Source organism: Meleagris gallopavo, chromosome 11 (genome assembly GCF_905368555.1).
Source record: "Meleagris gallopavo chromosome 11, MGAL_WU_HG_1.1, whole genome shotgun sequence".
Lineage (NCBI taxonomy): Eukaryota > Metazoa > Chordata > Aves > Galliformes > Phasianidae > Meleagris > Meleagris gallopavo.
Genome location: NC_139414.1, coordinates 22,997,446 through 23,012,864, shown reverse-complemented (window position 1 = coordinate 23,012,864; position 15,419 = coordinate 22,997,446). Strand labels below are relative to the sequence as shown.

The window sequence follows — 15,419 nt, the reverse complement described above, 5'->3', positions numbered from 1 at the left end:
AAATTGCTCTGAACTGTAATGTTTTGAGTTTTTTCCTTCCCTCACAGAACACTTCTAGCTTAAAAACCTGTCTAATAACAACGAGATTCACATAGAAATATAACATGTATGTGTAGCTGCTTACATTCCAGCACAGATTACCATTGCCCTTGTTTTGTCTATCTCTGAAAAAAACTCAGATCCTTATAAAGTAATCTTGTCTTTGGAATTGTTGAATTAAAAAGTTAGAGGTTACTTATCTCAAACATTTGTTTTACATGACTTAGATTTTTTCTCCGATGCCCGGGGAGTCCTGTGAGAGCATGAACTCTTCTTTAGACAGAAGAATTTCAGTTGCCAGTGAGAAGTCAGTCAAGAGGGAAAGACTCAGAGAAGCGATTTTTCCTTCCAACTATGACCTCCTTCGTCACCTGCAATACGCGACGCATTTCCCAATACCTCTGGTGAGTGAATTCTGGTTGGGCACGGAGCAGTGTTGGCTGCTGTGATGGCAAATAAAAGCACTTACAGGAAGAAGTGTTCACTGTGTGCAGGGAGCAGGGCCAGCTTTATTCGAGGGCTCCCAGTCAGCTCTCATGAGGCTGCTCCTGCTGTGGGGGCCCGCTGTGTGCTGCAGGATGTGCTACGTGCACGCAGCTTCATCTTTCCAAAGGAAAACGTGCTAGCTGGAAAAGTGCCTGAGCTGTCATGGTTTATGCTAACTTAGCAGAGAAGGGAGGTGGTACTACATTGCAAATGCCATATTCCGGGGTTCAATGAAAGTTTGCTAAATAGGAAATGTGGTCTAGTAGCTGGACAGATGGATGAATACTGAAATATCTGAAAGAAAGAGTTCTGAAGTGTGATGGATGGAGTGGTGCTATTTCCTTCCTCCCACTTCCTCTCATTTGTAGTATGGATTTTGGGCTGCTTCTGTTATTCTGTTGGTCTGGGACCTCTTAGGAACTGCAGAGAACTCTGTGAGTAGCATTCCAGATCCCAAACCCTCATCTGGTTGATTTTTAGATATTTATTTATTTAAAGATAGTACATATTTGCTGCAGTGCTGGGCAGAGGGCCCCAGCGCTCAGTGGGCAGGAAGCGGAGTGCGTCTGCTCAAATTGTTTTGGTTTTGTTTTGAAACAACAATGATAATTGTTAAGCAGTGTTGAATCCTACCGGTGCAGGAGGCGTCAGCTGAGTGTGCGATGTGATACCTCCCATCTGCCCTGCTTTAATTTTCAGTTGCTACAGGAGATTTGTTTTTATGAAAATGTCGAATGAGGTGTTTCTTTTCAGGCCGGTTTTGAATGCTTGCTTGAAGTCTGATTTATATTTTGAACCATGTAAGTTAGTTGCTTTCTGTTTCTGCAGTAGTTTTGGTCAGATGGAGTTATCCAGGCAGTTTGACTTTGCCTGAGCAAATTAATTTTTCACTGTGATTATCACCTATTCTATAAATGCATTATTTGTGGAAGTGTTTGTAAAAAATAAATAAATACAAATAGTAATTATATATGTATAATATACACAAATGCACCGCTTTACAAATTTTTATAAATACAAGCAAAGACCACACAGTGAGTATTTCTGCTTACTCTTTATTTTCATTTTACAGTTGCCTTGAATTTCCTACTCACATGTTGCTGTTTTTAAGTTCAGTGCAGTAGCATCACGGGAGGGCAGTGGAAGTTGACAAGAACAGAAGGTTTATTTATGGGAGTTACGGGTGAGATGTAAGCAGACGCAATAGTTTGTTAATCGGTGCAGCTTAACATGCTAGGTTAAGTAATGCCCTTTAAAATGCTTTGGGGTTAATTGTGTGTGTGAGAAGCTTTTGCAGGTGATGAGCTGCTGTTTGAAAACAGATCTTTACTTCTTCCACCAAGCTCTTCAATCTAGTAAGAATACAATGTTTTACTTAGGGAGAGCCCAGAGTATTTACCATAATATATTATTATACATTATTGCTGACTGGTTGTCACTGATACGCTGCAGTATTTCCAAAAAGCAACACCGAGCGCTCTGCTTGTTTGGACCTTCTGCAGCTGTATGGTGATGGGAGCCTTCTCATCCATCCAGTGGTAATGCTGTTGATGGTGGTCGCTGTGTTTCCAGTTGCACAGCGGCTGTTTAGGTTATGTACTTCCACATCCTTCCCATGTAGTTTAGAATCAGTACATTTGCACCCACTGCTCGCTGTGGTGCTGTGCCTCTTCATCTGTGGAAACCTTTGCCTGTTTGGATGCCATGAAAGCCTCATTAACTTTCAGTCTGAATGCACTGGAAAGACGATAATACAGAATTGGGTCAAAACAGAGGTTTGATACTGCAAAGAGCAAGGTAGATTCTTTTGCTTGAAAGAGAGCTTGCTTCAGAGAGCAGCTGGTTATGGCATCACTCTGGCTCAGAGTGTAAGGGATACGAACGACGTGGTAGGGAAGGAAGCACAGCAGGTAGGCTGCTGTTAGCAGCAGTATGCTCACCAGGGCTTTCTTCACATTTGCGTAACTCTCTCTGTATTTGCTTTGGTAGAGCTGTCTGACAACAAGGAAATTGGAAATGAGTATCACAGCTGAAAAATTCAGGAATATTGCTGTGCACACGAAGTTAGTAAACACATGCCAGTCTCTCCCAAATTTTGTTTTGAGATCGATGCACCTTGCATTAGGTCTTTCTTCAATGGTTTTTATTGGAATAGCCATGTTAGGCACTGTTATAAGGAGAACTATTGTCCATACAACTGCAGACAAAATCTTGGCAAATCCAGGCTCTTGAATGCGATAGATCTTAGAGCTGTGCATTAGCTGAAGGTAGCGATCCATGCTCACAAATCCCAGGAATATGATTGATAAATACATGTTCAGGTAGATGAGACAAGCTGTCACTTGGCAGTGGAATATCTGCAGTTTCCAGGGCGCAACACCTAGGTCAACTATTATCTTTACTGGCAACGCCAAAGTCAGCAAGAAGTCTGCAGTCAGGAGGTTGGTTAAGTAGATGCTCATACACTTCTGCTTCTGACCTTTTTGTGTGAATGCCCACAGCGCAAAACAGCTCCCCAGAAAGCCCGTAAGAAAGATCAAGTAGTAAAAATAGGTGAAAGGCTCTAGTTCTGTTTTGATGTAGCATTGTGAAGCGTTGTTTGGCATCGTGAACTTCTTGTGCGCTTTGCTTTGCTGGCTGGAGAGATCAAGAACCTACAAAAACAGCCGAGAAGACATCAACTTTTGTGAGCAATATTCATTGTTCTCTGAGAGTTTTGTTCGTGTGATTACATGAAAAGATGCAATCAGGACAAAATATGCGTTTTTCTCATGCTGCTTCACAAATGTTTGAGAGAGCTTTTTTCTCGTGTCAGAAATGTTTGGAAATGCATAGGATTTGTTCTTGGAAGCATATAGACTTCTTCTCAGAAGTGTTTCCACAAGAGCAGTCTTTCAGCTTACATGCAAGGCTCAGGAAAAAAACAAGCCCAGAAAAGCTATGAAGCTGCTTCAGGTTAAGCATCTGGTTAATGATGGTCACACTGAAACTTTGCACCTTTAGGACAGGTGAAGCTGCATTTAAAAATAAAGGGTAATGTTTGTAGCAATCTCGCTTTAGGAAAGTATATTAGAAGTTTTGAGGTTAACGCCCTGTCAAGCCAGTATGCAGTACGTTGGCTGGATGGCCGGGCAGTTCTTCTCAGTTCTGCGTTTTTGCTGTCTCTTTCTACTTGAACAGAGGATAAATGAACTGCAGATTTAAATCAAGCCTTTTTAAAAAAAGGTATGTTTTGGAAAAAGCAGCTATCAAATAATTTTGTTTGCCTTGTTTTTAGGCTTCACTAGAAATTAGAGGGAAGAAAAGTAGAAATTGTGCTATTTTAACTAAATCTGCTACTCAACAACCACACTTCTTTGTCTGCTACACTGACGGACTGCAGCACAGTGTCAGCTACGCAGGAGGTACACTAAAGTTCCTTGGGATGAAGGACACCTTGATTTCTCAAATAGCCTAAATCTGCATCAGTTTTTATAGCACTATATTATTCTAATTGTCCAATGCACAAGTGAAGAGCTGCGTTTTCACATTTGCTTTCTGCTGTAAATCACATATCCAGATGAACGTAATTTGCATTTCAGTAAATACAGTTGACTGCAGATACTCATGGAGTGGTTTAAATGCCTCAAAAGGCATTGCCTTTCTAGTTGGCCTCTGCTGTCTTGAAGATGTACCCTTTCACAGTGGGCTTGGGCACAGGCAGTGCTGCCCAGCCCAGGCTCAGGGCTGGTTTCCCCCTGCGCAGGCAGTGCTGCCTGGCTCCGATGTGCGCACTGTGCTGGGTGCTGCTGACAGCTGCCCTGCTGTGCCTGCACTCTGCACGACTGGACTTCAAGCCCCGGCTTTACCTGGGTGTAGGCAGAGGGAAGCAAACAAAGACTGACAAGCACATACCTGTCTTAGAGCCCTGGGAGGAGTCCGGAGCAGCAGTCTGTTAGCGTTCGGTGTCTCTCAGCATGTTTTCTCATAGTGTAAGAGCAGGTTAATGTTTTCCCCTTGCTGCCTCTGCTGGCTTTTTTTTTTTTTTTTTTTTAACATGTCTGTGGTTTTTAAATGTTCTGGCTGACGCAATTAAAACCAGCATTCAAGCAACCAAGGCACATAGGCACATGAAAGTTACCTAGGAGGTGACAGCAGGATGTGAGCGCCCTTGGAGCTGCCCACTGGTGCTGTGGTTGTTCCCTTCCTACAATGCAGGCAGGGGATGCACCTTGCGCAGATGCTGAGCACAGCACGGGGATGGGGAGCCCAGTGGGGACAGCTGGGGGAGCACCATGTGACCTGGGGGGGTACTTCTGTTAGGAGTTAAAACCTTTAGAGGTTTGCCAGGCGCTACTAAAATACTGGCACTGAAGCCTGTCTTGTTAATGCCCTGGTAGTTGAGAATCCTCAGGAATTTACATATTGTGCACCAGAGCCATGTGAAAAACCAAGTTAAGAGTGTCTGGTTTTAGATTTAGTCATAGGCTGAAAGTTCAGACCATATTTGTTGAGATGTTTGCAAAGTTTCTTAATCTGGAGTGCTCCTTTGGTCAGCCTGGAGCAGATGTGGGCTGATGTTTTGCTGTTGCGCTCATCATGCAAGGCTAAGCTGCATGGTACCACTTACTTTTTACTTTTCAACTTGAAATGCAGAATTCGGTCTGTTTTTCTGTGCATCTCCCACACAGGCCAGCTCCGTTGCGCAGACTGGGATGGAGAGAGGCTGGAGGGAGGGAAGGGCTGTGAGCTGAGGAGGGTGGGAGCAGACTGGTGTGCTCTGGAGCTGTGGGGCTCCGTGGCGGTGGCACAGTGTGAGGGCAGTGCTGTGTGGTGAGGCATGGCTGAGGGTCTGCACGCATCGCGCCCTGTGACAGCCCTCAGCCTATTCCTGGCTCTGAGGGTCTGTGGGCACTGCGCTGAGTGATGCCTTTGGCCCATCTGTGGGCTGGCTCCTGGGGAGGTGCTGCCTGTGCTTTCTGCCCCTCCACGGGCTGTCTCGGGGCTCGTTCACAGTGCTCTCCTCAGGGGAGGGTCCAGCGGGACCTGTGTTGGTATTCCATGCTTGTGAGGCTGGGCCAGGCCTCGCTCTGTGCTGCTGAGGGTTTGGGTTCACCTCTCTTCTGATGTCTTCAGCGAGCTTTGTGTGCATGCAGATGTATGTCAGACAGATGTTGCTGACTGCAGAACTTACAGCCAGGCACAATACAGGGGAAGCACTGGTTTTGTTGTGATTTTCTGTTATTTACGTGATGATAGGCAGAAAACCCTCTCAAACAGTCAGTTTTCTTTCAGCTTTTCAACTCAGAGAAGCAGTCGGAGCCGTTCCGAGGCACAGTGATGAGCAGGTGATGCAAATCGGTCCCGAGGGATTTCCCCTCTCTTCCTGTGCACGGCCATGAGGTGAGCGCTGGGCCGCATCCTTGGGCAGTGATCTGCGCTGTGTCTGGCCCATCCTGTACCCCGTCACTGTGCCCAAACACGTTCAAACAAGCGAATCCACCGTGTGCTTTTAAAGATTTTTGTGGCTTTCATTAACAGATTAAAAAGTTGTATCCCACTATAATAGGCCTGCATGGTAAGTGAAAAATGCAAGTGTACTTGGCAGAAGGGTTGTTACGAGATCTGTGCAGAAATAGCCATTTGTGATGAAGAAGAGAGTTGCTGGCATTTCTATTTACACACACAGGGAGAGGAGATGTGCCCAGCAGTGTGTGCATCCCTGGCCCTTCGGAGGCGTCCCATGCTGTTGGCTGTGATGTGGTGTGAGCTCCAGCAGGGCCTGGGCATGGTGGCAGAGCTCAGCTGGCAGAGTGCAGGCACACCGTGCAGGCAGTGGAACAGCCAGCAGCTCCCTGGGCCCCTCGGAGCCTTCTGTCAGGAACAGTAGGCCTGCCCTGCTGTGCCATGGCTTGCAGCTGGCAGCTATAACGTGCAGCCCTTGCTACATCTGCTGGCTGTGACTACAAGGTCTGCTGTGTACTAATGAGTGGCATCGGACTCCTCTTTGGTGAGATGTTCTTGTTGTTTGCAATAGAGATCGATCATTTTTAGAGATGGCTTCTTGCACAGTTAACCTCTACAAGCCACATTGCTGGTTTCAGCACAAACAGGATTTTTGTATGTTGAGAAGGTTGCGTAATGAACTTTTTCTCCTAAAATAGTGCTTGGAGGAAGGATTTCCATTTGCTAAGCATAACCCCTCAAATGGGAACCTGATTTAGCCTTGGTTACCCATAAATTTCACTGCAACAACTTTAGGGAAGTAAATGGGCAAGGCAAGAGCTGGTTCCTAGTGGGACTACAGGACTTGAGTGTCTGAATTGCTTGCCAGGGTTATCTGAGACGTGGTGTGCTGGGAAAGGTGTCACAGATCTAACTTAACAGTCTTGGTTTATACAGCAGAGCAAGGTTGGCAACGTGGAGCAGAAGCTTGGCTGGATATTGGAGTTACTTGAGACCTGTGGCTCCCTGAGTACCGGATTGCTGTAGGGTCAGTGGTCTCAAAATGTTTTCTGAGTAGTGAAGTTACTGGAGGGAGTTGTTTTGTTTTTTGTTTTTTATTTTTTTTAATTGAAACTCATCAGAAGCTTGGAATTAGTGTTGCTCTGGAAACTATGTATGGCATCAGCATGCTTTCATCTGAGGTGCTATATGTAGATTTTTGTCATTTTAGTGTCAGTAAACTGGTAGGATACAGAGACAATAGGGTTTTGTTTTTTTTTTTCCTAAAGCTTGCAAAGTAATAATAAAAAGTTGTACAAATGTGAATTGCAGACATGGGTTTCATCACTGTGTGCCACTGTATTTTGACATACGCAATTACTTAGGTTTATGTAGGCAAATAAAATCCATCTCGTATAAGGAATCAAATGTTTTTGCCATCAATTACAAGAAGTCACCTACAAATCAAAAGATTCTCTTCCCTTGCAAATTGTTTCTCTTGCTTGAAAGGAAGAGCCTGCAAAGCTTTGATGTGAGTCAGGGAGCTCCTGGTCGAGGGCGGCGGTGGAATACTGTTACTGTAGATCAGTGATGTCAGACCAAGAGAAGTTGCCCACAGCCTTGGAAAACTTACAAAGACAGTGTATTTAAACAAAGTATTCACCCTGAGACATTACCTGTTTGGATTAAAGTAACATACAGTGGCAGAAAGGTAATAGATGTTATTTCTGTTCCTGTAACTTCTTTGTTATGCAAAATAAGAGCTTCCATAGTCATTTCTGGAAAGCTTTTGTGAATACTGAATGCATTGGTACAGTTTCCCTTTATGATGATTGGAAAAAAAAACACAAAAAAAGGCTGCACTGAAAAATATCACTAAAAGAAGATTACAGTTGCATGTGGAAGGTTGGTGTTTCAGCTGTTACTTCTGTACATAGTTAAGTGTTTTACCATAGTGCCAAAAAAGCATAGGAAAACTATCAGAGCATTCCTTCTGGATTTCAATGTATGACCTCCCAGTTCCTACACAGCTCCCGGACTGTTCTTACTTCCTGCAGCAGCAGAGAGGGTGTGCGTGAGTTTGGTGTACGCCACGTTTTGTCAGAAAGCCCTGAACAATACGGCTGTATAATCAATGGATACACAGATGGTGTATGTATATCCGGGAGCTTGGCTAATGTAATTTATATTGGAGTAATGAGAGAAAGTCACTCACCCTGTCCTGGGCTTGCGAGATGGACTCCAGTGGAGCAGATCTCCAGAGAGATCCTTCCCCACTGGCAGTCAGCTCTTCAATGGCTCTAGGAGAGGTGCAGCCAGGCTCCACCCCTTCCTGCAGCACAGGTGAGTTGCCTTCAGCTGTGCTCCTTGGCTGACTCACTGCTTACCTCAGGTGATCAATCAGAGGTTCAGGCTGTGATTCAGCAGCCCCATACAACGGCCCGGTGCTTACCAGCGTGTGGAAGGATCCCTCTTTAAACATTTTCATATATTGAACATTGCATCTTAGAAGTTCTCTGCCTTCTTGATGCCTTAGGATGACGAACAGTCATGTTGTTTAATTCTCTAAACTTGTAGAACACTTTGCTTAAGAAAGTAAAAATATTTTTATAAGTTTCACCAGTTTTTTTTTGTTTTGTTTTGTTTTTAGGCTTTATGCAAATCTTTGAGGATTTTATCACTCCTCATATATACATATATATATATATACATACACAACTGCCTATATATATATATATATATATATATATAATATGCAGACGCATACACAAACACACACACACAGAGCTGCCTTTTCTTTGGCAGTTCATTAAAGCATTTGAGCACTTCATTAAAGGCTTTGCTGTCTGAGTTGGTGAATGCACAGAGAGCTCTCAAGGGCAGAGGCTGAGCCAGGGAGGCCCAGCTGAGCTTATCGTGTTGCTTCAAGGGGTCTGCTCTGGTTGAGCTGGGATGATCTGTTGTTCCCCTTTGGGCTGCCCTGCTGCTCCTCAGATGTGTCCTGCCTGGCTTCATGAGAAATGAGGGCAGTTCGTGGCTGGGATATTGGATAATTCTTTCAGAACTGTGGCCTGGCACTCCAGAATGTTTTGTTCCAGTTACTGTTTTCTGAGATCCAGATAGGTCACACTGCACCTCAGTGCAACCACAGCGTCAGCTGAAATACCACATAGTAAGTACACTGACAGCACGCAATAGACTTTCTATATTTCAAGAGGAACACTGCTTGGTATTTTGTGCTTGAAACATTTTTTGGTTTATTGCTGGTCATCATCTGTTCAGTTTCTTTCTGCAGTGTCAGTGTTTGCGTTTTGGGGTAACTTTCAAGACTGCGTTATTCCACAGACCTGACCTTACAGGATGTTCACGCTTTCCTGAAGCGTGTTTGATCTCCTCGATTTGGTAATTTCAGCCTCACCTGACGTTTTCAGCTTGAGGTGCAGTTTTTGGTACAGCCTTTCTCTAAAAGGTTGGCAGAGGAAAAAATAAATAATGGGATCGAGGCACACGTTGGCAGCAGATAATAGCAGAGTGAACTCCTTGGCGTGGAACAGAGCTCTCTGTGAGCGGCAGTCGAAGCGTGAGCTGGTCTGGCTCAGGGTGTACGGGATTCGGCAGAAGTGGTACGGCGCGAAGCAGAGCACAAACACGAACATGATGGTGAATATATTACGGCTGGTTTTTCTCTTAGCGAAGTCCGAGTTCCGTCTGAATTTTTTGTAGGAGCTGTATATTTTTTTTGAGATTGAAGTGTAAAAAATGATGAGTAGGAGGAAAACAATCCAGAAAATCCCTGTACAAATATAACTTGACACCTTGTGCCACTGCTTGCCAAGCTCGCTTTTAAGACCGATGCATTTTCTGGAATAATTTGCTTTAGGGATTTCGTTAGTTAAAATCATATTTGGAAGCGTTATAAACATAATCAATAGCCATATGATGACGGAGATAACCTTACTGTAGTGAACCGTGTGAACAAAGGAGGCGAATAAAGGCTTCACGATTTTGTAGTACCTGTCAAAACCTATGAGGCCAAAAAATGTTATTCCGATGTACATGTTTGCATAAAAAACAACAGCAGAGTATCTGCACACAAATGTGTTGAGCTGTGGAGGTGCGATTTCCGAATCAGCAAGAATTTTGAAAGGAAATGTCAAACTCATTAGGAGATCTGCAACAACGATGTTTTTGAGATAGACGACGAAACTCTTCTCGCTGGAGATGCACAGGAAGATCCATGCTGCCACGCCGTTCAGCAGCAGTCCTACCACGAAAATCAGGCAGTAGATCAGGGGAATGACTGTCTTCGTTATTACTGTGCTGTTACTGCAGCTGCTTCCCGAGGAGTTTGTGCTGGAGTTGAACATCTTACAATGTCTTTGTTCCTAGAAGCAGAAGAAATATTATCTCAGTAAGATAAAACAGTACTGTGCTTTCTATTAATTAGTGTAGGATTTCTAATCTTATTTCAAAGTGAGCTTGGTGTGCTTCTCAGAAACCACGTTATTGTTTCCAGCACAGTAAGTTCCAGCACAGTGAATGCTTTCCAGGTGGTGCCATCTCAGTGTTGATGGTATTCAGGGGCATACTGCTGGTTTGGGCTTCTTCGTTTCTTCTAGATTTGGGTCCATCTATTTTGCTCAAATCCTGTCCTGTGATTTTCAGTGCGTGTGAGCCTACATGCTGGGAAGCCACAGTGTTCAGTAACTGTAAGTGCACCTCATTAACCCTGAACAACTCACATGTATTTTAGTGCTGATTTACGTGGAAACACATGACTGATATAAAGTTCCTTGTAAAAGTGTTTTGTATATGGTCACTGTAAATGCTTCTGTTAGTTAAGCCTGGGAATAACTAATAGATGCCAGTATTTTCTGATTCTCTCTCGAGGGAGAGCCTTCTGTGCAGCTAGCACAGTTTGCTTTAAGCTTTTAGTAACACAACATACAGGGTAGTGTCTATATTAGCATGAATTAGAAGTACAGCGCCCTCCCGAGTCATTCAGGCTTAAATTTTAGAGGATCCCCAGAGAGGCTCCAAGAAATCACATCTGCTGTCTGCTTTTCTTTGGCAGGTTTGTCAGGGTAAATTCCCTCTGTAGGGAAGCCTGAACAGATAGAAGTATATATTGCTGCTTTGTGGGCACATGAAAACCTGGGCAACTGGAAAACGTGTGCTGCAGAGTAAGGGGAGAGAAACATCCTGTTTGCTGGAAGATGAATAATTTCCTTACTGCTGCAGTTCAGAGCCGATAGCTGGTGCTGCTGTGTAGCAGATAGAACCCCAATTCAACCTAGCAGTAACTGGAAATGGAAACTTTATTTCACGTAGGTAAAAGTTTCCCTTGGTATATTGTTTTCTTTGCCTCTCTGGAGGACGTTATAAAGGCTGACAAACTTTGTGGCTGTTTTGGAACTTGCTTTGATAAGTGGAATGATGAGTCTGTAATGTGCCCAGAGCTGCAGTTCATCTCTGCCTGTTGTCCTCCCACAAGCAGGCCTGCCCTCCTATCTTCAGGCTTTTCTCAAGTTGTTAAGGCACTTGTTTCTGTTTGGCTGAATTTTTCAAGGCTGAAGTTGGCGTAGTGAGTGGCTGTTAGAATAGAGCCACCAGGTGAGTGGGTGTGCTTGGATTGTGGGTTAATAAGAGGTAAGGTTTGGGGTGATACTGCTAGAAGGAGGAGGATCTCTGCTTCTCCCGGGTATCCTCAGTGGGGGGGAGAGCACCACCAACAAATGGCATTCTTATTTAGAGTGGTAACCTACTGTCTGAAAGCTGTTCTCTTCCCACTGCTGTCTGCTGTGTGTGTGTGTCCTGGCCGTCCTGCAAGGCCGTCTGAGCAGGACCTTCTCTCCTCATGTTGTGTGCTTGAGAGTTGTTCCTCGCCTGCTGGGTTTGCTAAATAACGTATGTGGGAGGTTTGGTGCTTGGGCCTGGCAGCAGCAGGTATTAAATGGCTTGGGAAGTCTGCAAAGCAGTTCTCATGCTAACATATCATACTACAAAGGATTATTTCAGGAATATGTGGTCAGTGCTCAGAGATGTGGCCGTTATAACTTTGCGTATTGTCTCTAGCAGCATGGAGGAAACTCTAGACTCGGAAGATATCACTTCTGATGGCAGCAGATTTATCAGCTCTCTGTGCCTGAGAAGGACGCCGAAGTCCAAGACAGACACTAAACCTTTCCATACCTGTGGCATGCCCTTACCTTTCTGATTGGACTGCTGCGGTGCTTTAATGAAGGTGCTAAGGGTCTCGAGAGCCTTGCATCGTTAGCACAGGGCCTGTCCCCCAGTGGAGCGATCTGCTAGGCAGGGAAGCACGGCGGTTAGAGCTGTCATCACAGTGCTGCTCTGTGCAGAGGGCAGCGCACCACCTCTAGTCTGTCAGCAGGCCCTCAGCATTGCTCAGGAACGGAGCCGTGGTGGGAGCAGCTGTGTTTGTCCTGGACCATCACTGTATGCATACAGCTCGAGGCTTGCCGCTCTGCTGCTCGCATCACGCTGCTCCTTGCACGGTGTTCCTGATAAAAGTTACCTGTGCTTTTTCTCGCCTGGTCGGGCACCCAGCTCTCTCTGATAGGCCCTCACTCGTACTGGAGTGGGTTTTTGTTGTCTTGAGTGTATTCTGCAGTATTAAGTGGACATTTTCAGCTATTTATGGAAATGAATGCTGCTGTTTGATAGATACGCAATGCAGCTCTGGGTCAGAAATGATTGGTGGCGGTCATTTTCTCCAGAACTCTTTTCTGAACTGCTAAATGCCATTTAGCAATGAGGAGGTACATGCCAAGCTTATCTCTGATGTTTTGAGACAGAGCTGATAGAAGAGCCCCGATGGAGGTGTGCTCTGCAGCAGGGTCTGTGTGCAGCCCTGGAGGCAGAGCCTGGCCATGTGCTCAGTGCAACGCTTGGCACAGGGTGGCAGAGAAACTTCAGTGGTGCTCCTGTAGCAAAAGGTAGTAGGCAACTAATAGAGATAGCAGCCTGTGTGGTATTCTTGGACCTGGCTCAAAGAAAGGGGCTCCCCTGAGCATGGCAGTGGCTTTCAGAGGGTTTGAGTGCCTTCCTCACTTTTGGGACCTCTGCAGGCTGGTGTGGGAAGAGCAGGCATCCAACTCTTCATTGTAGCTCTGCTTCTCCCTTCTGGTCCAAAAAAGCAAGATTTGGAATATTCTAGTGAGGAGGTAAGAGTCAGTCATTGGTGGAGGTGTTTTTCATGGTGTTCAATTTTTTTTACGAGCTCTTTACTTCCCAAACATGGGATGAATGAAACCAAATGCTGGACCTGGACCGCCTTCAGCTCAGAAAGCCCTTTGGGGTTCTTTTAAGATGATGTGCCAAGGCCTGGACCTGTCTGCTCTGGGTGCTGCCTCCCGTGAGCATCTCACACCAGGCCCTGCGCCGCCGCCCTGCTGCCGCTGTCCTGCCCAGCATCACTTACAGCAGTGCGGGCACCGCAGGGATCTGCCCTGCCATGGGCAGCGCTGCCGGGATGTGCTGTGTCTGCCTGCAGCCCTTTGCTGTGCATGGGAAGTGGTGCATACAGCACCAACAGATTCTCCTGACCAAAACTGGTACAGGCAGTTGGATTGTGTGCGATGCTTTCTTGGCGTTTGTGATTAATTTCTGGTGTTCTGAAGGACGAAGCCTGTGAGGAGAGCCAGTGGGTGTGAGGAGCAGTTGTAGATAAGCTCGTTTGCTTTGCCGTTACAATAGCAAGCCTTCTGGAGGGCAGCGTGAGCTCCTTTGGTTCCAGAGCAAGGACACCTCGAGGGTGAAACGGGAACTGCTTCGTTTCTTCTTGTCTGAGGGTCCCTGTGCTATGCTGTGCTGTGTGAAACCTGACAGCCTCATTTTCCTAACAAGAAGTTGAAATTCTCATTCTGCTTTTGTCTCTTCAACCTTTTAGCACTGAAAGATCAGCACCTGCATTACTGCCTGGTGATAGAGGCTGGTGTGCTTAGCAGCAGGGCTCAGTGTGTTGGTTTAAGGACCAATAGAGTAGTTTAGCAAAGGAATCGATGAGTGCTGGTTCTAAAACTTCCCATTGCAGCTTTGCTTGGTGTGTGAGCAGCCTGGTTTGCCTTAATGATTCTGCTCCACAAGAAGCTCCGGGATCACGACAGAATCACAGAATGGCCTGGGTTGAAAAGGACCATAATGATCATCTAGTTTCAACCCCCTGCCACGGGCTGCTGATCTCTTTGGATTTCACCAGGTGCAGGGATGTTTTCCTCAGATTTCACACGTATTGCTTTATTACTACGGCCAAAGACACCAGCTCAATAAAAATAGAAGCAGTTGCTGAGGAGATACGTGGCTGCTTCCTTTGGTGGTGCCCCGCAGTCCCTCCCCACACACAGCAGCGCCGCTTGGTGCCGTGCCCTGCACTGGCAGGGACTGCCTCCATCTCTTGTATTTATGTACAGCTCCTTTGTGTTTTAAGGGATTGATTTATTTCTGGTTTGTATTATACCTGGATGATTTTCCATTGGCAATTAAAAAAAAAAAGAAGTAATATTTGTTTGGAAGTTTAACAAAAAAGTTGAGGAGTATTGATCAAGTACAGAAATCTGTCACAAAAGCATCTTCCACCTGGGGATATTTTTCAGCAGTTAAATAGAAGTACAGAAAACAGCCTTTGCAATCGGCTCATAACATAAAGCTCCTTAAGTACAGCATTAATGACGGCAGGTCGTTACTTACTGCTCGCAGCGAAGCCTCCTGCGCTGCCTTGCCGCGCTCATTGGTGTGTTCCTCCCAGCAGTGAGGTCCTTGGGCTCCTCCTCGGCTGTCAGTGCGCGCTTCGGAGCTGCTGCCCGTGCCTTGCTGCTCTGCCTGCTGTGCTCCAAATGTCAGTGCTGCAGCTGGGCAGCGCTATTTTAGTGCACTCGGGCGTCCTTCCACAGAGATCAGCTTTGAGCTGGGTTCAAAAGAGACACATTTGTGCATTTAGCAAAGCAGTGAGCTGAAGTTTAGGGCGGGTGTTTTCTTTTCTTAAGCAGTTCCCAGGCCTGGCCGTGACCTCTTCTGTAAGGCTGGCTGCCCCGATGGCTTCTGTTTTTGTTAGTGGGAGTGTTCTGTGCTGGAGTTCACAGGGTTGCGTCACGTTTGCTCTGGGCATGCTCTGAGACCCACAGATGTATTCTTGGGACAGGTGATAAATCTCTGCTTTGTGGCCATTTTTTCTGCTTTCTGCAGTTTTATCTTGTTTTGCTTTTTTTTTTTTTTTTTCTTTTTAACCTTAATCACCTGTCTGCCTGTTTGCTTTCCTCCCTTCCTGTTCTTCTCATACATTTACTGAGAGGCATTGAAACCAAGCACAAAATCCATTGAAATGTTTGGTAAACAAGAAGCTAGTATAATCTTTTATTAGGAAGGTGGAAAAATATTGCTGTTTATATTAAAGTAAAATTTGTAGCTGGTGTACAGCAGTGTTAACAAACGTTCAGCAGATGACTTAATCT

General features: G+C 45.4%; 3 protein-coding genes across 17 annotated transcripts in view; 1 reads left to right on the top strand and 2 right to left on the bottom strand.

Annotated features, from left to right (window-relative positions):
* MED12L (mediator complex subunit 12L) overlaps window positions 1-15,419 on the top strand; it is a 104,690-nt gene that overhangs the window by 26,029 nt on the left and 63,242 nt on the right. For all 15 annotated transcript variants that reach the window (XR_014885655.1, XM_085233336.1, XM_085233334.1 and 12 more), the window contains one exon: window positions 267-443. Coding sequence is in view for 14 of the 15 variants with exons in the window: in XM_085233336.1 (XP_085089462.1) it covers window positions 267-443 (177 nt within the window). In the remaining variant the exon portion in view is untranslated. The remainder of the gene's footprint in view (window positions 1-266; window positions 444-15,419) is intronic.
* GPR171 (G protein-coupled receptor 171) lies at window positions 1,565-5,105 on the bottom strand. Its single transcript, XM_010717054.4, has 2 exons — window positions 4,420-5,105; window positions 1,565-3,179 (listed from the first exon to the last, which is right to left on the bottom strand). Exon 2 carries the CDS (start codon window positions 3,129-3,131, stop codon window positions 2,154-2,156), a length of 978 nt encoding a protein of 325 aa, XP_010715356.2. The 5' UTR covers window positions 3,132-3,179; window positions 4,420-5,105; the 3' UTR covers window positions 1,565-2,153.
* P2RY14 (purinergic receptor P2Y14) lies at window positions 8,738-15,013 on the bottom strand. Its single transcript, XM_010717055.4, has 2 exons — window positions 14,659-15,013; window positions 8,738-10,334 (listed from the first exon to the last, which is right to left on the bottom strand). Exon 2 carries the CDS (start codon window positions 10,314-10,316, stop codon window positions 9,303-9,305), a length of 1,014 nt encoding a protein of 337 aa, XP_010715357.1. The 5' UTR covers window positions 10,317-10,334; window positions 14,659-15,013; the 3' UTR covers window positions 8,738-9,302.

What these genes read in the sequence shown, in the direction of transcription:
- P2RY14 (XM_010717055.4), bottom strand. Translation starts at nt 10,316, where the DNA reads ATGTTCAACTCCAGCACAAACTCCTCGGGAAGCAGCTGCAGTAACAGC.
- GPR171 (XM_010717054.4), bottom strand. Translation starts at nt 3,131, where the DNA reads ATGCCAAACAACGCTTCACAATGCTACATCAAAACAGAACTAGAGCCT.